The sequence below is a fragment of the Pristis pectinata genome, chromosome 1, assembly GCF_009764475.1.
Source record: "Pristis pectinata isolate sPriPec2 chromosome 1, sPriPec2.1.pri, whole genome shotgun sequence".
In the NCBI taxonomy this organism is placed as follows: Eukaryota; Metazoa; Chordata; class Chondrichthyes; order Rhinopristiformes; family Pristidae; genus Pristis; species Pristis pectinata.
In genome coordinates this window covers 77,511,112-77,533,895 of record NC_067405.1, presented here as the reverse complement: position 1 = coordinate 77,533,895, position 22,784 = coordinate 77,511,112, and the positions used below count along the sequence as shown (strand labels likewise).

Genomic DNA, 22,784 nt, shown 5'->3' with positions numbered 1-22,784 from the left:
TCTTCATTACAACCACATAGGAGGCTAATTTTTGTGGAGACATAAGGTGATAAAGGACAGAAGTGCTTTACAAAGGAATGCATAAATTCTGCTTTTTCCCCAGTCTAGAGGAGGCAGAAAATAAAATATACTTACCGTGAAAGATACCTAACTTATTTTTTCACTTGAAGGGATTATTTCTGACTCAAGGCAGAAGCAATAGGTGTGACTTTCAGTAATAGATGTTGTGGTCTGGGAAGGTTGAGCAGAAAGTTAGGGAAGGTGGAAGGTTTGGGGAAGCCAGTCTGATCTGGGACTGCTCCAATTAGTGAGCCATCTAGTGTTCAGCTAACAATGTGCAAGGCTCAAACATCATTCTATATGGTTTGTTTATATCAATTTGTACTTGTTATCACTTTCCCTCAGGGACAGAAAACCTCTTCAGAATACTTTCCATGATATCACAAAGGCTGATGTGGCTTAATTCTGAGCACACTTGCCATCCTAAGAAAAACAAGGTAACATGTCTTAATGACTGCCACCCAGTGGCTCTGACATCCACCATCATGAAGTGCTTCGAGAGCCTGGTCATGGCACGCATTAATTTCAGCCTCCCATACAACCTTGACCACTGCACTTTGCCTACCATCGAAATTGGTCTACGGTGGCTGCCATCTCCCTGCCCTACCCTCATCTCTGGAGCATCTAGATAGTAAAGACACATACGTTAGACTATTGTTTTTTGACTACAGCTCCACCTTCAATCCTATAAATCCAAGCAAACTCATCTCCAAAATCCTAGACCTGGGACTCAACACCTCCCTTTGCAAGTGAATCCTTGATTTCCTGACCAACAGACCACAATTAGTGAGAATAGGCAGCAATACCTCCAGCATCATTGCTCTCAACACTAGTGCCCCACAAGGCTGCATCTTCTTCCTATACACTCATGAATGCGTGGCCAGATTCTGCTCCAACTCTAGTCCATCTAACAAGATGATCAGTCAGAGTACAGGAAGGAGATAGCCTTGTGACATGGTTTCATGACAACAACCTTTCCCTCAATGTCAGCAAAACAAAAGAGCTGGTCATTGACTTCAGGAAAGGGGGTGGTGCACATGGTACTGGTTACATTGACAGTGCTGAGGTTGAGAGGGTTGAGAGCGTCAAGTTCCTAGGAGTGAACATCAGCAATAGCCCAACCTGGTTCAACCACGTAGACGCCATGGGCAAGAAAGCTCACCTTCATTTTAAAATATAACTTTAAAAAACATTAAAACTTTATTTATAGAGCACTGTAACAGGCCCTTCCTGCCCAACAAGACCGCTCTACCCAATTACACCCATTACACTTCAACTTCCTCAGGAGACTAAAGAATTTTGGCATAACCCTTTGACTCTTAACAATTTTTTTTGATACACCACAGAAAGCATCCTATCTGGATGCATCATGTCTTGGTATGGCAGCTGGTCTGCCCAAGACCACAAGAAACTGCAGAGAGTTGTGGACACAGCTCAGCACATCATGGAAACCAGCCTCCCCTGCATGGACTCCATGGTCTACATTTCTTACTGCCTCGGTAAAGCAGCCAACTTACCTAGGACATTCTCTCTTCTTCCCCCTACCATCAGGCAGGAGATACAAAAGCCTGAAATCACGTACCACCAGGCTCAAGGACAGCTTCTATCCCGCTGTTATAAGACTATTGAGTGGTTTCCTAATACGATAAGATGGACTCTTGACCTCACAATCTACCTCATTCTGACCTTGCACCTTACTGTCTGCCTGCACTGCACTTTCTCTATAGCTGTAATACTTTATTCTGCATTCTGTTATTGTTTTATCTTGTACTACCTCAATGAACTGTTGTAATGTATTATCTGTCTAAACCAGTGGTTTTCAACCTTTTTCATGCTGCAGCCCCCCAGAACATATCCTTGTTAGATGGTGGACCCCCAAAGCCCACAAAATCAAACAATCAATAATTCATGCATACAACACTAAAATTACTGCACATAGGCCCTATTGAAATAGTGACTATTTCAATCACCGATAATTACCAGCGGTGTCTTTCAGGGTTCAGTTCAATGTGAAGGTTGTGCCTGTTTTGCACTGCAGAACTTGTCCAAACGTGGTGGTATGTGCGACAAACATACGCATATGTCATCCTCAATATTCAGTCTTGATCTGTATTTGGTTTTCATGGCAGTGACTGCGGAAAATGCTATTTCGCACAAGTAAGTGGTTGCAAATGGTAACAGGACATTGATGGCTTTGCTGGGCAGCAGTGGATACTCCCGGGAACATGCTATCCAGAACGACAACAGCGACATTCGGTTGAACTGCAAGCGCAAAGTCCTGTCAGATGACAGTTCAGCCAATTCTTCTTGTTCACGTCCAGCTAAATCAGTGAGCATGCATTCAAACGGATTACGAATCCAATCAAACATGCTCGTGTCATCGTCGCTGAAATACTCATGGAAATAATGTGACAGCTGTTGAATATGGTTCAAAACGGTGCTCGCAATGGCCTCTGTCTTAGTCTCGTTCACTGTCAGAAAGTCATCCAGCAACGGAAACATATCATAGACGCCTTGCTCGCATCTTCCCTTCCAGATACGGAGTTTTTTCTGGAAGGCATTGATTTTGTCATGCGTTTTTTAAGACATTTGAGCCAGGTCCTTGCAATGATAGATTTAAGCTGTTCAAAATGTTGAAAATATCTGCAAGATAAGCTAATCTGGCAACCCACATCTCATCTGTCAAGAACTGTGCCAATGATCCGTTATGCTCATTTAGAAAAATGAGCAGTTCATCTCGCAATTCATATACACGCTGCACAACACGGCCTCGACACAGCCATCTGACTTCTGTATGTAGCAACAAATGTTTATGCTCGGTTTCCGTTTCACTGCATATGTTTTCAAACAAATGATGATTGAGCGGCCTGGCTTTGATAAAGTTAACGATTTTAATGCACGTAGAGAACACATCCGCAAGATTTTCATCCATATTCTTTGCAGCCAAAGCCTCACAGTGAATCATACAGTGGGTTGCTGCTACATGTGGAGCTACTTCTTTCACTCATGCGACAAGACCCGACTTCCATCCCGTCATTGCGGCAGCACCATCCCTGCATACTCCAATACACTGTGTCCACGCCAATGCCGATTGTACAAAAAAGTGTCAAGCACACGGAAAAGTTCTTCACCGGATGTACGCCTTGGGAGCGCCTTGCAAAACAAAAAGTCTTCCAAAGCCTCTCCTTCCCAGCAATATCAAACATAAGCCAACAACTGCGCAGCACTGGCAACATCAGTACTTTCATCGAGCTGAATCACAAATCTGACTTGCTGAAGATGTGCTATCAGCTGGCTCTGTATATCCTCTGCCATATCACCAATTCTTCTGCTTACTGTGTTATCAGATAGTGGAATGGCTTTCAGTTTTTGACTGGATTCTTTTCCCAGTACAACTTCTCATATATCCACTGCTTCAGGCAGTATAAGCTCTTCTCCAATTGTGTGAGGCTTTCTGGAACGTGCTATTCATAATGCTACCAAATATGATGTGCGAAGAGCCTTCTCACTTACAGTGGCGCAGGCTGTCATTTGCCTTTCTGCTTGAGGTACAGCTCCTTTTGCCACTCAAATATTCCTTCGGCTTACTGGCAATATCTGGATGCGCTGTTGTTAAATGGCACTTCAATTTCGCTGGTTTCATTGCATCGTTGGGCAGTGTTTGCAAACACACAACACAGAGAGGTTGGTCCGCATTTGTCCCCACTGCGATGAAGCCATATGAAATGTATTCTGGATCGTACTTGTGTTGTTTTCTCTTTCGGTCACCCTTATCCCCTTCGTCATCAGAATCTTCCAGTTTCTGGTCAGTTTTTCTCTTCAGAAATTTCTCCATGCTCAGCAATACACGCTGAACAGTTTAATTACTATTACTGATAAACAAAATTATCAAACTAATCTAAAATTTACACACTTGCAGCACTTTTCGTTTAAACAGTGACTTCACTGTGGCATAAATGCACGGTAAGTAAAGCAATATTATTAAGGCACACCAACGACGTCATTCAGTCTCGCTAACACTACAGTGCACAACAGAATAGTACTGAGTAGTGAACACTACTGACTACTCTAACTACACAAATCGAATATTAAGCGGCAGCTTACCAGAAGGAAACACCGTCTAAGTCTCTAAGGTTGTCGCTTATAACAGATAGAATAGAAATGGCTGATTTTCTGAATAGTGGAAAACTGGAGCAAGCAAGTAAGCTATGTCTTTGTAATAGGTCGCTTTTCCATCTTTCTCTTGGCTTGCTCGCGGACCCCCTGGCAACCTGCCACAGACCCCGGGGCCCGTGGACCACAGGTTGAAAACCTCTGGTCTAAACGGTATGCAAGACAAGTTTTTCTCTGTACCTTGGTACATGTGACAATAATAAACCAATTTACTAATGTAATTTACCAATTTACCAGGTAGTAGGTTCAATTTCCCACTCCATGGAACCTGGTATAAAATGTAGACACTCTCCAGTGCAATGCTGAGGGAGTTCTGCATCACTGATGATAGTGTTGTTTGGATGACACGTTAAACCAAATCTCATCTGATGTCTGAAAATGATGTCTGAAGATCCCAAAGTACTCTCTGAGGAAGAAGAGTTTTACTTTCTCTGTTGCCCAGTCACTGCAATAAAAAAAAACATCTCCTTTCTAGTTCCTTTTGCCAGGGTGGTATAGTGGTGCATCTGGTAGAGCTGCTGTCTCACAGCTCCAGCGACTTGGGATCAATCCTGATCTCCAGTGCTGTCTGTGTGGCATTTCCACTTTCTCCCAGTGAGTGCATGGGATTGCCCCAGGTGTCCCAGTTTCCTCCCACATCCCAAGGACGTGTGGGTTGGTAGGTTAATTGGCCACTGTAAATTGCCCCTAGTGTGGTAGAATTGAGGGGAGTTATTGGGAATGCAGTGAGAATAAGTTACAGGGAAAAAAACTTACAGAGGAATGGGATTACCCGATGAGCTGGCGTAGACTTGATGAGCTGAAATGACCTCCTTCTATGTCATAAGGACATATCCAGATATAGTTACCTTCACTTCTAATACTGGAAAAACATTTTCCCTATTTACCATTTTCAAAACAGAAGTATTTTTTTTAAATGTAGCATACCTTTATTGTTTTTCTATTCTACGTGCAATGATCTGTCTCCATTACATGACTGAAATTGGGAAATCAACATGTAAGTGAATGCAGGGAAGAACTGATTCATTGATAACACTGTGTCAGGTCCAACAACGCACTAATCTACTGACTTAATGACTTGCTCAGACAACACTTGTTAAATTCAGGGAATGTTTCTATTCTGTAGCAGTCATAAAATGGCGTAGGTAAAAATGCTTAGTTTAATTTGACCAGAAAACCTAGGTTATAGAATCTTTACAAAAATAAGAATAATTACACGATTGTTTTGTACAGAAGGAGCGTGCAAAATTGGAACTAAACTGGAAGATAGATTATCACCTACCTGGTTACAGGGAGCTGTCAGCCTCCAGACAAGATGCAGGTGGGTTCTTCACTTCCTACCTATCATGTGGTATTAGTTGCTCAATGAATAGCCAATTTCCCTGCGGAAGCCTGTATTCTTCTCTCAAAAAACTCCCCAAAATTAATTAGACAATGTCACGCTTGATTTTATCTTATTTGAAAATAATTTATTACCCTTTCTGCTGGATCTATTAGTGCACAGATCAGTGTAATTATTCATTTGCAAAGAAGCTCAAGGGTAATTAGACGAAAGAAGCTTAACACCCAATTGTGTTAGCATCCTCATTCAGAAGCATTTTACATAAAAGAATAATTGTTGACTGATTTGGATACAAGGGCCATTTTGCCCGCGGAAAAATAATTGTTTTTTATGCAAAAGTATTGCTATGTTCCACAATGGTTCAGCTTAGCCCATGTATTTCAATTTGTGAATTTTTAAAATTCATTTGTTCCCTGGTTTAGTGTTTACTCTTTGGAAGAATTGAAGTTACGAATAATGTCTAAGTCCTTTGGTATTTCCCTTCAACATTTTACACTGTACTTGTATTGCAATTTTGTTTTCTTCATTCCCCACAGGAGACCCACTTCCTACAAAGCTCTCTTGTCTCAAAAAATGTGACAGTGCCATATTTCTGCATTTTACGAGATTTTCCAGCAGAGAGCATTGAGGAAAAATCACTTTTAAATATTGCCACTGGGAATTCCCTCAGTGGAGGTTGGGTTTGGAATCACTTCCACTCAGCCACTGAAAAATTATCAGAATCCTTGGTTATGCAGATAGCTGGAGGTTTATCTGATGTTACATTGGCCAATTCAGAAACCAACCCCCCCCCCCCCCCCCCCCAAAGGGTGGTACAAGTTATAAAAGACAGTGGCTCAGAGTTTGCTGCAGCAGGGCACCTAGTGGTGTGTCCTGCTTGTGCATGTTTGATTTTCACAGTTTCATGTCCAGAAAGGTGCTAATACTCTTGCTAATAACGGTGTAATGAGAGCAACAGGGCATCTGGGACTTTGGTGATTGACATGGCCAGCAACCTCTTTGCCAAGGGGATTAATGGACAGAGAAACAAACAAGTACTGAGGAGTGTGCAGTTGAATTCAATATCAATTAGTTACTAAAAAAGAAATAAGTAAAACTATAAAGGGAAATGAAAAGTAGCAAATAATAAATTTACATTGATATTTTTAGTCACCAGCAGTTCATTGCAAAAAAGAATGCTCAATTTCTTAGCACAAGAACTTGATTGGTAGTCATTACAATAAATACATTGTTAAAAAGGCTACCCTGTTAAGTACTGAACAATTTTCTGTGGCAGGTTTAATAGATTACTAATGTGCAACTTTGTGGAAATTAAGAAGAGTTATGAGGTTTTTGAAGCAACTCCGCTGACAACTTTGACAATTTGCAATTCAGGGTGACATCCTCTTTTCTCTGTTGCTGAGTGAGCTGTACACTAAATAAAAGCACACGGTATTCACATGATTTTATTTTTCAAGCAAAGTCAGGCCGATGGGTGTTTTCATAAGTTTGGACAAAAAGTGGGAGGCCGTTGTCAACAAAGACGGAAGAAAGGAGCTGCTCTCAGAAAATACAGACAATGCGATTGTTAGAACTTTGGAAAAACACCTCTCAGCACTGTGTTGGAAAATGCTTGGCTCTGGTTTGGGTGTACCACGGTCCTTATGTACCTTGGGCGTACCACAGATTAAGTTGCTGAGGTTTGAAGCAGCCTGATTCAGCTTAAAGCAGTGAAAAGAAAAGATGGTTTGCAGATAATGGTGATGGAACAGAATGCATTGGATGATATTTGGCTGAAGAGATAGCCTCTGTGCTGGCGACAAAGAAATCTATTAGCACTTTACACAATTAGAGGTAAACATGAGAGAAGAGTTTAAGAAAATGGTTTGTTATAGAGAGAAGAAACTGGTAGTTACATTTGCCCTTTATAATGATTCCTGAGCCATGATTATTTTGGTAGAATAGAGCAAGGCCCAGTAAACTCTGAAACAGTTCAAACATGTATAGTAAAACTTGGCTAAGCAATGTGCTAAGAACAAGGGAATAGGAGTAGATAAGCATTTGTTCCTGCTCTCCTGTTTTGTTAATTCATGGATGATCTGTACTTCCCATTCAGCTGCTTTCATCCCATGTCATTGATACCCTTGTCTAACAAAGTACATCAATCTGACTTCTGAAACTGGTTCAGCCATTTGAAAGGGAGAGCCCAGGTTTTGTCCTTTAAAAAGTGCTTCCTCATTTCTCTCTAAAGTGACTGAGTTCTAATTTATATCCCCTCATCACTGAACACGTCCATCAGGGGATACAGATTTTCTATTTTTACCAATTTTTAACATCTCAAATATATTGTTACTCAATCTTCTACACTGAAACTAAGTTCACAAAACCAATCTTCATAATTTGATCCTCTAACATTCTAAAAGTCCAAGTATCATCTAGGCATACAATTAAGAAAACTTAAGAAAATTAAGTTTGTGGCTATAATAAGGAGAATTAAGCAGGATAGGGTACAGTTTGGATAGCTACATGAAAAGTGGAAGTGATACAATTGGTCAGATCATTCCTTGAAGAGGGTTATGGCAAATCCAGAGACAAAAGCTAAGTAATTAGGAGTTTGGAAGTGCTTTTGTAAGTGACAAGAAAGATTTGGAATATTGGAGTCAAATATGTGGGGCTTAAAGAAGGTAGGGAGAAGTGTAAAATGAGGGGAATGATTAGAACTGAGGAAAGCTGTAGACTGATGACAACATTGCAGATGATGTGAGTGGGAGAGATTGTGTGGAGAGTGACTTTTAGAGGTCAGAATGGAGATAAGTCACAGGAGGGAGGATGAGGAAGGTTGAAATCACTAATCAATTGAGATAATTCCACTCTGCATTATTTTCTATGTAATGAGTTAATTCTTCTATAAAAATAGAATTTCAGACATAGTGATTAAGTGTTTGTCTGTGCTCTCCCCACCATTAAAACAGCGCCCACCCCTCCCCACTGCCCCCATCTTGGTAAACATCACAAGTGGTCCAAAGAAACACACACAGGAAAACAAGGAATATTGAAAATCCCTCTGCAGCAGGTAACCAGCATGAGTATGACACATTTCCAAGCTTGACTAAAGAACAATTACCAGGAGCTAGACTAGATGGGTGAGTGGGGGTGGGTGGGTTATGAAGCTTTGAAAGCAACAGAGGAGCTTCGCTGGGAACTGATAAAAACTCATCATCACCTATGCTAGCTAGGGGATTGAGCTGTCATCCTTCACTAGACTTCAACACTCCAGTTCTATGGGTGTGAACCTCAAGCAAGTACCTCAGCTGTTCCATTATGAGGCTAATCCTAATTACTGCGTTTAACAGAAATTAACACTCTCATATTAACAATCAAAGTGACTATTTAAAAGCTGTCACACATCATCAGTCACTGGAATCACATCTGAAACCAGTAATGCAACTATAATGCATGCACAACTTTTCCTGCATAATGCAGCTCTATACTGCAGTCATATTAAAGCACCAAAGCCAAGCTTTAAACCAAAGTTGAGTTTATTGTCATATGCACAAGTATATGTATGCACTGGTGGAATAAAAAATTTACTTGCAGCAGCATCACAGGCACATAGCATCATGTAAGCAGCATTCACAAGAAAAACATAAATTGAACATAAATTAAACACAACTTTTATAAGAAAGAACACAATTAGAACAAAAAACATCATACCAGGTCCATTTTAGTGCAAAGTGATCAAAGTGGCCATAGTGTGGCTGAACTGTAGTGATTCGTGTTGTGATGGTTGGTTCAAGAACCAAATGGTTGAAGGGAAGTAACTGTTCTTGAACCTGGTGATGTGGGACTTAAGGCTTCTTTACCTCCTGCCCGATAGTAGATCAGAGTAATTATATTAAAGAAAGACAGGCTTGGTTTCACTTTTTGCTGTTCTTCCCTTCAGTATACGTAAATTATAATTCTTTTTCTTCATAAAGGAAGGGTAGATCACTCTAATGTGATTACAATCACTATATACCATTATAGAGGCCTTTCATGTGAGACTGCTGCAAGAAGCTAACATGGAGATTGTAGGTTAGAAATTTAGCCATGCATTTAACACACACCATCCTTGGTTGACTCAGACAGTATACAATATTTGTGAATTAATCTTGTTATCATCATTAAAGCATGTGTGCCATTAGTTGCTGACCCACTTGCTTTGGGAGATCAAATATTGTGTCGGCAGTTAAAGGCAGTCAGCAGTTCTGAAAGGGGTGATGTACTCTAAACTGCATATTCTAGATGAATAATATATGATGTGAGGGCACTTTAAGATCAATAAAAGTGAAACCTCGTGTTGTAACCATATGGTTAGCAATACCTTCCAGAGGATGAGTGCACAAAAATAAAAATGCCATCTTACGTCAAGCAGCATGTGAGAAACTGCAAAGTAATAGGTGTTGTTTTTACATGATATTTGAATAAATTGATGATGTTGTTATGAAACCAGAGAAATAGCTAGAGAGAAAGAATTGGCTGCTAGACCTGCAGATTCTGCCTAGTATTTTCCACTACTGCATTGGAGTCCTGGGGAAGCCAGAACACAGGAAGATGGAGATTCTCTTCTCTCCCAAGGGGCAGACAACACCAGGTAGCAGTTTAATCATCAGTGGAAAGAGGTGACAGAGGAGGTAAATGGCCAGATCTTATCTCCAAGGATATGGTTGTATCCTACAAATACCTTTGTTTCATTCTCTGTTCACATCTGTATGACCTCAATGCCATAGTACAGCTCCAATTTCTGTGTGCAGAGGATGGAGACTTTATGTAACCCACAGTTTATGATCAGACAGCTTTACCAACCTTTCAGTGACACTGAAATCTCTCATGTTTCCATGAGAGCTCAGATGGCTGCCACATTGATGATGGGAACGGGAGTCACTGTTGAAGGAGCTTCAAACCGGGAGCATAGATCTTGCTCTTGAGAGGAGTCATATTGCTGAGGTGCAGGCTCAGGAGAGGGTAATGTGTTCATGAGAGGGGCACCTGCTGCTCAGTCTCAGGATTGTTGAATGCTTTCTCCCTGTTTGAACCATCACCTGTACCCTTGTTAGTGCCATGCAGACAGCTGACTCTGCTTCCCTTGCTGATATACTGCAGGTAACAGGCTCTCAAGGTCCAGAAAAGCTTGTCTCGTCCACATCAGACAGTGAAGTTTTTTCAATGGAAACTCAGCTGTTAAACTGTAGCTTATTTTCAATGCTGTACGTAGACGGATTTGAGTTGTTTGATAAATTAGTTTTTCTTCTGCACTTGGTAATTATATTTGTAATGGTGATGGCAAGTCCCATAAGACAGGATTAAAGGAATGCAATGGATGGTGGAATTAAGGATTGTGTGATTATTGGATTATTGATATTGAGCATGGGTTTAGGTAAAGTGCTCTTTAATAGGACTACTCCCTTAAGAGCCCTGATAGCCATGCACACTCGTCAACACCACCTCTCTCACTCTTCCCTTCCCCTCACCCTTGCCCGTTCTGTTCCTGCTCCTCTTGCTACTGCAGTTGTTGTTGTGATTCTTGTTAAGGTTACAGTAAATGCAGATCCCACGTGATGACAGAGTAATTCAGCTTGGAACTGACAACCATAAATCTGGCAATCCATTCAGTGTTATGCTACAAAATTCTCTCAAACAGTTCAGGAAACAGAGAGTGATTCATTTGTTTTGTTCGCTTTGGTTTATTGTGACAGAAAAGCTTTGGCTTTGGTCAGGTCTTCCGCTTTCCCCAGGCTCCTAACAGTAGTAGTAAGGGGATATTGGCAGGTGCCTAGTAGCCAGACTGTTAGATAAGAGCCTGGGGCAGGATGTAAGAATCATTGTTGCAGCCAAGAAACCATGTGTAGAACTGTATAATGTGCTGCCTCTGGCCCCAAATCAACTGTACATTTAGGAAGTACAATCCCTTGTGATTGATAAAGATGCCTGGCTGTTGATGGAGAACAGACTAGGTCATATTAGCATACTCTATGACACCTTGCCTCCTGGGGAAGCCTGCAATCCAGGAAAAGATTAATGCTCCCTTGTACTGCTTCATTAGCCCATGGAGATCGAGACCTCAGAGCTCCTTTTCAGTGTCCTCTGACATATAGATGTTGAGTGATAAGTATGATGTTTCAAATATCACAAATGAAGCCTGACACACAGAAGTTAAAAGCTGCTAGCTCTACCCGTGTCCTTTTACAAGGCTATGTTGGGGCTACAGTAAGTGCCATAGCTTATGGACAGTCTCTGTGTGTTGTCTGTACCTATGTGCCTGTCATGCTGCTGTAAGCAAGGTTTTCGTTGTACCTATACCTCACCATTGTTGTGTACATGACAATAAACTCAACTTGACTTGATCTGACTCTTTGGTGAAAGACTGGTGCCTCATCCATCAATGGAGTAAGGAGAATTACTTTCTATGCATCAGCTCCTGAACAAATCCTTTCTCCTCCCTCCTGACATGTGCAACTGTTGTCTGTCTTCTTCCTTGCTGCTTCTGCCCAATCTTCAGCTCAAAGGCAGTTCTACAATAAGACTGCAACCAAAAATGATGCAACACCAACACAGTCATCCTCCCAACAATCAAATTTAACTTCCCAGAGTTAGAAAACACATTAAGAGCATAGGAATTAGCCAGCAGCCTGAAACTTCAAAGCTCCAGCTACTTCTGAATCCCTTTGAATGGTTGTGTTGGTAAATGTTCCTTCCTGTCAGTTAATACCATGAGATACTGAGCAAGCTCAGCATATGGAGAATTAGGAATGTAGTGTGTTCATGTCCTGAAATTGTTCTATTTTGCCTTATCTCATATGGTTGGGAGTGGTCTGTTGGCAGTAAATGCAAGTGTGCTTTCCGCATGTAATATTCGTTTAGGTGAGCATGCACTGCTCAAAAAATAATCAAATAACTGTCAAAATTTTATGCACATGATTGTCGTTTTCAAGTATTCAAACTTATTTTAATGCATATGGGTAGGCTCATAGATACACTATTTCTGATGGAACTTGGAAAGAATGCAGTGCTGTGAAAAGCAGAATGGGGTAGGGGATAAAACCTGACCTCAGTCACTCAAATGTGCAGTCTGGTACTTGTTGTGTATTACACTTGGATTCCAATGATACACATTTACTCACATTGATGAGTCAATAGAATCAAGTTTTGAAAACTGATTGCAACATGCAGCCTTTATACATTTAACACAAACAAATGAGAACAACTTTCTAAGACAGACTTTTTGAACATCTCTCTGATGATCATCTTTCTCATGTTATGAGTATTTGGTATGTGAGCCTGATTATACATTTGATGTTCACTGTGTTAATTCCAAAATTGCTGTTTCATTATGTATCTCCATGGTTCACACTGCATAGGGTCCAAGATCACAGAATCTAGGTTCTTTTCATTGTATTTCCTTTTCTTAAAAATGTTTGAAATATTTGCCATAAGTTTGGAAACACTATTATTGACTCCAGCATGAAGACAGGGTAGTTAATACAAAGGAACACTGTGACAAATACACTAGCACAAACTTACAGATTGGGTGTGTAAATGGCAAATGACTTTCAATGTCGATAGTTTGAGCTCATGCATTTTGTAGGAGGAATAAGGGGGACACATAATTGGTATTGGTATTGGTATTGGTTTATTATTATCACTTGTACCGAGGTACAGTGAAAAGCTTGTCTTACAAACCCATTGTACGGGTCAATTCATTACACAGTGCAGTTACATTGAGTTAGTACAGAGTCCATTGAGGTAGTGCAGGTAAAAACAATAACAGTACAGAGTAAAGTGTCACAGCTACAGAGAAAGTGCAGTGCAGTAAGGTGCGAGGTCACAACAAGGTAGATCGTGAGGTCATAGTCCGTTTCATTGGATAAGGGAACTGTTCAATAGTCTTATCGCAGTGGGGTAGAGGCTGTCCTTAAGTCTGGTGGTACATGCCTTCAGGCTCCTGTAACTTCTACCCAATGGAATAGGAGAGAAGAGAGAATGTTCTGGGTGGGTGGAGTCTTTGATTATGCTGGCTGCTACACCAAGACAATGAGAGGTAAAGACAGAGTTCAAGGAGGGGAGGCTGGTGTCTGTAATGCGCTGGGCTGTGTCCACAACTCTCTGCAGTTTCTTGTGGTCCTGGGCAGAGCAGTTGCCGTACCAAGCTGTGATGCTTTCTATGGTTCATCCGTAAAAGTTGGTGAGAGTCAAAGGGGACAAACCAAATTTCTTTAGCCTCTTGAGGAAGTAGAGGTGCTGGTGAGCTTTCTTGGCCATGGCATCGATGTGATTTGACCAGGACAGGCTGTTGGTGATGTTCACTCCCAGGAACTTGAAGCTCTCAACCCTCTCGACCTCAGCACCATTGATGTAGACAGGTGCATGTACACCGCCCCCTTTCCTGAAGTCAATGACCAGCTCTTTTGTTTTGTTGACATTGAGGGAAAGGTTGTTGTCATGACACCATTCCACTAAGCTCTCTATCTCCTTCCTGTACTCTGACTCATTGCTGTTTGAGATACGGCCTACAACGGTGGTGTCATCTGCAAACTTGTAGATGGAGTTAGAGCAGAATCTGGCCACACAGTCATGAGTGTATAGGGAGTAGAGTAGCGGGCTGAGGATGTAGCCTTGTGGGGCACCAGTGTTGAGAATAATCGTGCCGGAGGTGTTGCTGCCTATCCTCACTGATTGCGGTCTGTTTGTTAGGAAGTCAAAGATCCAGTTACAGAGGGAGGTGTTGAGTCCTAGGTCTCAGAGTTTGGTGACAAGCCTACTTGGGATTATGGTATTGAAGGCAGAGCTATAGTCAATATATAGTCAAGCTATAGTCAATTCTTGAAAAATGCAAGTTGATTAATGTACATTGTCATTGTCTTCCTCCAGATTAACTGGACCTAACAACCTGGAGTCACTCACAAATCAGGAATTTCCTATTGACCCTTGACTCATTTCTGCTTTGTAGCCTTCCCCTGATTCAGCATACTCAGACCTTGGTCATGACTCTACTATAAAATAACTTATTAAAAGCCTTTTAAAAATACAAATATACCAGATCTACTGAATACCCTTTACCTACCCTTAAAACTCCCTCTTTAAATATTTAAATAAAGTTGGTCATGTATGATATTCCCTTTCAAAATCTGATTGCACTTTTAGTATTTTCCCTTTCTGTCCTTTTTTTATATATCTTTGCATAAGGATTTATCTTTTCTACTGCCAACATTATACTAACTGATCTATGGCACTTTGGATTTATAACACTATCTGACCACCAGTTCTTTCCCACAATTGATTTTTTCTACTTAACTTTATAATATATCTTCTGTTAACTTTTCTTTAACTTTTATTAGTGTGTACAATTACAGTTCATTGGAACATGAGCAGATAGGGGAAGACCTTTTAGGCCCTAGAGCTTATTTTGTCACTCAATGGGATTGTGGCTGAATTGTGACATAACACCAAATTTCCCCATATTTAAACATCTGTCTATCTTAGATTTAACATTATCAATTGAGCTAATATCAATTATTGTTTGCAAAATAAAAGGTCAATAAACAATTGTGTTATCTCCCCCTTTAAGTCTTAAACATCCCTGATCTCTAACTGAATCAGTGTTTCCAATGCAGACTGCATCAATTCATTCCATTGCCACTTTCTACAATAAAACTGTGCAGTAACTTGTTGGAAAGTCCTATATGTTATGTATTTCATGGTGCTGAATCGTTTGGTAACATTTATTTGATTGTACAACTTAATCCTTGGAAGTTAGAGCCAATGTTATCACAAAATTTCCAAGTTGTCTAAATCAGTATTTGCAATGGAGGTGGCATCACTTCATTCCATTGCAAACATTGATTTAGCCAATTTGGAAGTTTTGTGATAACATTGGCTCTAACTTCCAAGGGTTAAGTTGTGGCATCAAATAAATGTTACCAAACGATTCAGCACCATGGAATACATAAGATATAGGACTTTCCAACAAGTTGGTGAGTAATGAGGCAAAGTAATTATTCACCATTTATTTCTGTCATTTTGCTACTGTTATTAAGTCTTTACAGGCTGATAGATTCTTTTAGTGGAAACTCTCCACATGAGCCTCCTCCAACCTTTTCATCTAACATCATCAGTACATCATTCCATTGCTTTGTACTTTATGTGCTTATTTTAGCTCTAAATCCCTTACTGCTTCCAACCTCAATCACTCCTTGCAAGTTCCACATAGTAATCATACTCTAAGTTAAAAGATTTCTCCTGAATTTCACCAGAGATTTCTGTAATTCTATATAAACGACTGAGCTTCTGCTCTACTCCACAAGTACAAAACATTACCTATAGCAACTCTAACCAAACCTTTAAATTTGGAAATATAGGTCGCCATTAAGTCTCTTTTCTGGAGAGTCTCAATTCCAGCCATGTTGTGGAGTTCTACATGATCTGGACATGACCTTGATTATTGCACATCCACTCACCCCCAACCCACACCACCCCCAACCCACACCACCACCACCACCCCACCCACCTCCACGATGCCTTGAAAATCCTGCTCTTAGAAAGACCACATGTCCACAGAATAATGTATCATTCTATTGTATCATTCATGAAGCTCATAGTGTTGTGACGACTCACTGCACCAGCATCGAACCGGCTCCCGACATCGTGAACATTGTCGGAGGCCCCGATCCAAGATGGCGCGGGGCCCTCCTCCTTCTCCATCGTCGGGCTAGGAAAGCCCACGCGCGGGAAGGTCAGGTGACCCATGCGTGATGTCAGCGCGGGAACTGTTGCGCGGGAAGTTTTCGGGTACTAAAGGTGCACTGTGTCCCTGTCTTTCATTTGACTTCTGACTTCAAACCATCGACTCTGTGCCTTCATTTCGTAGTGTGTAGCTAGCTGCTACATTGGTGACCCCGACGGGCCCAAACGTTTTTGGACCCATGATGTCTGCACAACAAGAGGTACAGGCAGTAGCCCTTAAACTGCACACCTTCTGGACCCTCAGGCCTCTTGTCTGGTTCGACCAGGACAAGGCCCAGTTCCAGATTCGCCAGATCACCAGGGACGACACCAAGTACTACTACATGGTGAGCACCCTCGACCAAGACACCGCAGCCCAGGTCGAAGACTTCATCCAGGTGCCCCCGGAGAAGGAGAAGTACGATAAGTTCAAGACCCTCCTTCTTGAGACTTTCGGCCTTTCCCGACACGAACGGGCCTCCCACCTCCTCCACCTCAATGGGTTGGGTGACAGACCCCCCTCTGAGCTCATGAATGAGATGTTGGCCCTGGCAGATGACCACAAACCCTGCCTGATGTTTGAGCAGGTCTTTCTGGAGCAGTTACCCGACGACATCCACCTGCTCCTGGCGGATGCCGATTTCAGCGACCCCCAGAAGGTGGCTGCCTGGGTGGATGTCCTTTGGCAGGCAAAAAAGGAGAGCGGGGTGTCCGTTGAGTGCATTGCCATGCCACGTACCCAGCGGCCCAGCAGGCCAGACCTGACAATCGAATGCACCCCACCCGCCACCAGGTCTGAGAAACCGACTGACCAATGGTGTTTCTACCACCAGCGGTGGGGCGCAGACGCCTGCAGGTGCCAGCCACCATGCAGGTTTCCGGGAAACGCCAGAGCCAGCGCTGCTGATGGCTACGGCGGCTGGCCACCCGGATAGCCCCTTGCATGTGTGGGACAGGCGTTCCGGCCGTCGTTTCCTGGTGGATACCGGAGTCGGTCAGTGTCATGCCTCTCAACAGCCATGAGACTCACAACTGTGCACTAGGACCCGCCCTCAGAGCCGCCAATGGCAGCACCATCCGGACCTTTGGCACCCGTTTGGTGCACCTCCAGTTCGGCACCTGCAACTTTACTTGGAAATTCACCCTGGCCGCTGTTGCGCAACCACTCCTCGGGGCAGACTTCCTTCGTGCCAACAGTCTGCTGGTTGACCTGTGGGGTAAGTGTTTGGTACATGCCAGGACCTTCCAAACGCCCCACACCTCGACTCCATCACCATGTCAACCAATGAGTTCGCCAGGGTCCTGGCAGAGTTCCCATCTGTACTAACGCCCCAGTTCTCCACTACCTTGCCCAAGCACGGCATCCAGCATCACATCCCCACCCAGGGCCCTCCCCTCCACACCCGCGCCCGACGGCTACCCCCAGACAAGCTCTGCCTTGTGAAAGAGGAATTCAAAAAGATGGAGGAGTTGGGGATCATCTGCAGGTCGGACAGCCCATGGGCCTCTCTGCTACATATGGTCCCCAAGGCAGCCAGAGGCTGCCGACCCTGCGGCGATTACCGACGCCTGAATGACATAACTACCTCGGACCGGTACCCCGTGCCGCATATTCAGGACTTCACTGCCAACCTGCACGGGTGGTCCATTTTTTCCAAGGTCGACCTCGTCCGTGGTTATCACCAGATCCCAGTGCATCCGGATGACATTGCAAAGACGGCGCTGATCACACCTTTCGGCCTCTTTGAATTCGTCTGGACGCCCTTTGGCCTCAAGAACGCTGCTCAGTCCTTCCGACGACTGATGGACTCGGTCAGGCACAACCTTGACTTCTTCTTCATATACCTCAACGACATCTTGATCGCCAGCAGCAGCCACCAGAAACATTTCACGCACCTCCGCCAACTCTTTTCTTGCCTGAGGGATTTCGGCCTGACCATCAACCCAGCCAAATGCCAGTTCGGGCTTGAGACAATCAATTTCCTGGGCCATCGGATCAACAAACACAGCGCCTGCAAAGGTCAACACCATCCGCCATTTCGCCAGACCCACCTCCATCAAGGGCCTGCAGGAATTCCTTGGCATGGTAAACTTTTATCACTGGTTCATACCATCCGTGGCCCGCATCATGCACCCGTTGTTTGCTCTCCTGTCGGGCGTGAGCAAGGGCATTGTTTGATCGGAGGAGGCTCACACCGCATTCGTCAAAACCAAGCAGGCCTTGGCGGACGTGGTCATGTTGGTGCATCCTCGTACGGATATCCCGACTGCCCTCACGGTCGACGCCTCCAACACAGCGGTTGGAGGCGTTCTAGAGCAGCTTATCGAAGGGAGTTGGCAACCGCTGGCGTTCTTCAGCAGACACCTTCGACCCTCAGAGCTCAAATATAGCGCCTTCGACCACGAGCTGTTGGCATTGTACCTGGCCATCAGACACTTCCGATACTTCTTGGAGGGCAGGCCGTTTACAGCTTTCACCGACCACAAGCCGTTGACCTTTGCTTTCAACAAGGTCTCAGATCCCTGGTCAGCACGGCAGCAGTGGCACTTGTCGTACATCTCAAAGTACACCACTGACATCTGCCATCTGTCTGGGAAAGAGAACATGGTCGCGGATGCACTGTCATGGCCCACCATCCAAGTTTTGTCCCGGGGGTGGATTTTGGCACCTTGGCGGAGGCACAGTGAACGGACATGGAGGTGCCCAGCTATCGCACCGCAGTCTCGGGCCTGCAACTGCAAGACCCACTGGTAGGCACCGGTGAGCGCACCCTGCTCTGTGATATCTCCACAGGTAGACCCCCCCCCCCCCATCGTCCCAGCTGCCTGGCGTCGACGGGTGCTTGATTCCATCCACGGCCTCGCACACCCATCCATCCGGACTACTGTCCAGATGATATCCAACAAGTTCGTCTGGCATGGCCTGCGTAAACAGGTTTCTGAATGGGCTCGGTCCTGCACTCACTGCCAAACCTCGAAAGTACAGCAGCACATCAAGGCCCCCCTGCAGGACTTTCATCCTATCCGCCGGAGGTTCGACCATATCCATGTCGACCTGGTCAGCCCCCTCCCAGTCTCCCGAGGAGCGCGGTACCTCCTCACGATTGTCGACCGTTTTACCCGTTGGCCTGAAGCCATTCCCCTCACAGACACCTCCACCCAGTTCTGCGCACTGGCCCTTTTGTTAACTTGGGTGGCCCGTTTCGGTGTCCTGGCACAAATCACCTCAGACAGGGGAGCTCAATTCATCTCCGGCCTGTGGTCTGCCGTCGCTGACTTGTGGGGTTCCCGGGTCCACCTCACCACCACCTATCATCCACAATCCTATGGGCTGGTGGAGAGGTTCCATCGACACCTGAAGTCGGCACTTGTGGCCTGCCTTAAGGAGCCCAACTGGGTGGACGAACACCCCTGGGTCCTGCTGGGGATACGTACAGCGCCAAAAGAGGACCTGCATGCCTCGTCCGCGGAGATGGTCTACGGAACACCCTTAGTCGTCCCGGGCAAGTTCCTACCAGCCCCTTGGGGGCCAGAGGAAGAACCTGCTGCAACGCTTGACCGGCTGTGCGAGCGGCTTGGCAACCTTGCCCCGATACCCACCTTGCGACACGGACAGGCCCCGACACATATGCCGACTTCCCTTTGAGACTGTAAGTTTGTCTTTGTCAGGAGGGGCGTGAACTGAACACCGCTGCAGCGGCCGTACGAAAGGCCATTCCAGGTCGTCAAGAACAATGGGTCTACGTTCGTGCTGGATATTGGGGGGCGCGAGGAGGTTTTTACAATTGACTGGCTGAAGCCGGCTCATTTAGACTTGGACCAACCCGTGGTAGTCCAGCGAGCGTGACGCAGGGGCAGGCCACCCAAGTCATAGTTTATTTAATTCTGGTTTTCGCGACGGTATCGCTGGTTCTGGGGCGGTGGGGGGGGGGGTGGTGGTTATGTGGTGACTCATCGCACTGGCATCGAACCGGCTCCTGACATCGCAAACGGCGTCGGAGGCCCCGATCCAAGATGGCATGGGGCCCTCCTTCTTCTCCATCGTCGGGCTAGGAAAGCCCGTGCACAAGAAGGTCAGGTGACCTGCACGTGACGTCAGCGCAGGAACTGTAGCGCAGAAGCTTCCGGGTATTAAAGGCGCACTGCGCCCCTGCCTTTCATTTGACTTCTGACTTCAAACCATCGACTCTGTGTCTTAATTTCATAGTGTGTAGCTAGCTGCTATGGTGTAAACAATACACATGGTAATAATAAATACCAACAATAAATACAACAATGAACACAAAAAAAATAATAGTGCAAACATTGTGGTGCAATCCAAAGTTAGTGCAGAAGAAATGCTGAAGTGACAATCGTGGAATAACCGAGAGAGGTAGAATTAAGAATCTGAGAACGTGGCAGCACCACCGGGAAGGGGATGTGAAAGAGGTGATTGCTTCAGAAGTCTGTTAGCAGTGAGGAAGAAGCTACATAATATAACTTCATGGTTGCTCTTCAATCACTTAATTTCCTTTTTAGCTTTTCCAAAGTCTCTTTATATTCTCTCTCATCATCCTCTCCTTTATTGCTTATGTACCTAGTATGAGCCTTTTCTGAAACCTTATTTCACCTTCATATTTTTGTTTAATCCATTTTTAATGGAGTATGTTTCTCCTGAATTCTCTTGATCATCTTTCTAAATATTTTCCAGTACTATTCCCTCTCTTAGTTTGACAATATTTTATTCCATTTTACCTTTCCTGGTTTCTTTTCTCATTACATTAGATTAGTTTTTCCAGGTTGGTCTTTTTCTTTCTTCATCATTCTCAATTACACAGTACAATGAGATTTGAAGTAATATGCTGTTATTTAGTTTGAATGAAGTGTGTGTGTCTCGGATATATTTCTTTGATTTAAATTTTGCCTGATTTGGACAGAGCTATTGACATGGTTAAGAGCATCAAAACTCATTTCTTTCAATGTATTCCTTGTGGAAAATGAGCACATAATGAATGTTCAACCCATTTGAACTGTAGTTCCGACATTGTCTGTTACTCAGTTTCTCATCATGCTTGGTTGAGTTTCCAGTTCTAATTAAGCCACAAACTGAATCCAGCTCGGAAGCAAGCCAGCCATTCCATGGGGAAGGTGTGGGCTAAAGGAAAACAAGGAAAGAGAGTAAAGTTAGGCAACCAAACTCTCCATCTTGATGGCACCTTCCATTTAGCACATGACTGAAAAGAGCTGCACAAGGAACAAGTGCTTACTGGGAACTGACCTTCACACTGTTGGTTACATGTAGAATATGTGAAAGATACTGGGCCAGAAATTCTTTCCCATTGCATAATGTTTTTGTTTTTATGTGACGAAAGTTATTTTTATACACAGGGTGAGAACATAGAACAGTACAGCACAGGAACAGGCCCTTCAGCCCACAATGCTGTGCTGAACTAACTAACAGGCAGCACATCTCCTTTGAACTTCACCCCTCTTACCTTAAATGCATGCCCTCTGGTATTAGATATTTCAACTCTGGGGAAAAAGATACCAGCTATCTCTACCTATGCCTCTCATAATTTTATAAACCTCTATCAGGTCTCCCCTCAACCTTTGCTGCTCCAGAGTAAACAACCCAAGTTTGTCCAACTTCTCTTTATTGCACATGCCCTCTAATCCAGGCAGCATCCTGGTAAACCTCTCCTGCACCCTCTCCAAAGCCTCCACATCCTTTCTATAATGGGGCGACCAGAATTAAATGCAATACTCTAGATGCGACCTAACTAGAGTCTTATAAAGCTGCAACATAACTTCCTGACTCTTGAACTCAGTGCCTCGACTAATAAAGGCAAGCATGCCATACGCCTTCTTTACCACCTTATCAATCTGTGTGGCCATTTTCAGGGAGCTATGAACTTGGACCCCAAGATCCCTCTGCTCATCAACGCTGTTAAGGGTCTTGCCATTAACAGTGTACTGCCTCTTTACATTTGATCTCCCAAGGTGCAACACTTCACATTTGTCCACGCTAAAGTCTATCTGCCATTTCTCCGCCCATACCTGCAACTGATCTATATCCCACTGCGTCCTTTGCCAGTCTTCTACGCTAGCCACCACACCACCAATCTTCATATCATCTGCAAACGTACTAACCCACCCATCCACGTTTTCATCCAGGTCATTTATATATATCACAAACAGCAAAGATCCTAATACGTATCCCTGCGGAACACCGGTAGTCACAGACCTCCAGCTAGAATAAGTTCCATCGTCCACTATCCTCTCTCTTCTATGGGCAAGCCAATTCTGAATCCAAACGGCCAAGTCACTATGGATCCCATGCATCTTAATCTTCTGGATGAGCCTCCCATGAGGGACCTTGTCAAATGTCTTATTAAAATCATGTAGACAACATCCACAGCTCTACCTTCATCAATCACCTTTGTCACCTCCTCTATATTTGTGATTGAGTTCTTAGTGCCCTACCATTTACTCT

General features: G+C 43.9%; 1 protein-coding gene across 2 annotated transcripts in view; it reads left to right on the top strand.

Annotated features, from left to right (window-relative positions):
• LOC127573564 (uncharacterized) overlaps positions 1-22,784 on the top strand; it is a 108,906-nt gene that overhangs the window by 37,836 nt on the left and 48,286 nt on the right. For both annotated transcript variants that reach the window (XM_052021925.1, XM_052021917.1), the window contains exon 4: positions 5,467-5,554. In XM_052021925.1, coding sequence (XP_051877885.1) covers positions 5,467-5,554 — 88 coding nt within the window. The remainder of the gene's footprint in view (positions 1-5,466; positions 5,555-22,784) is intronic.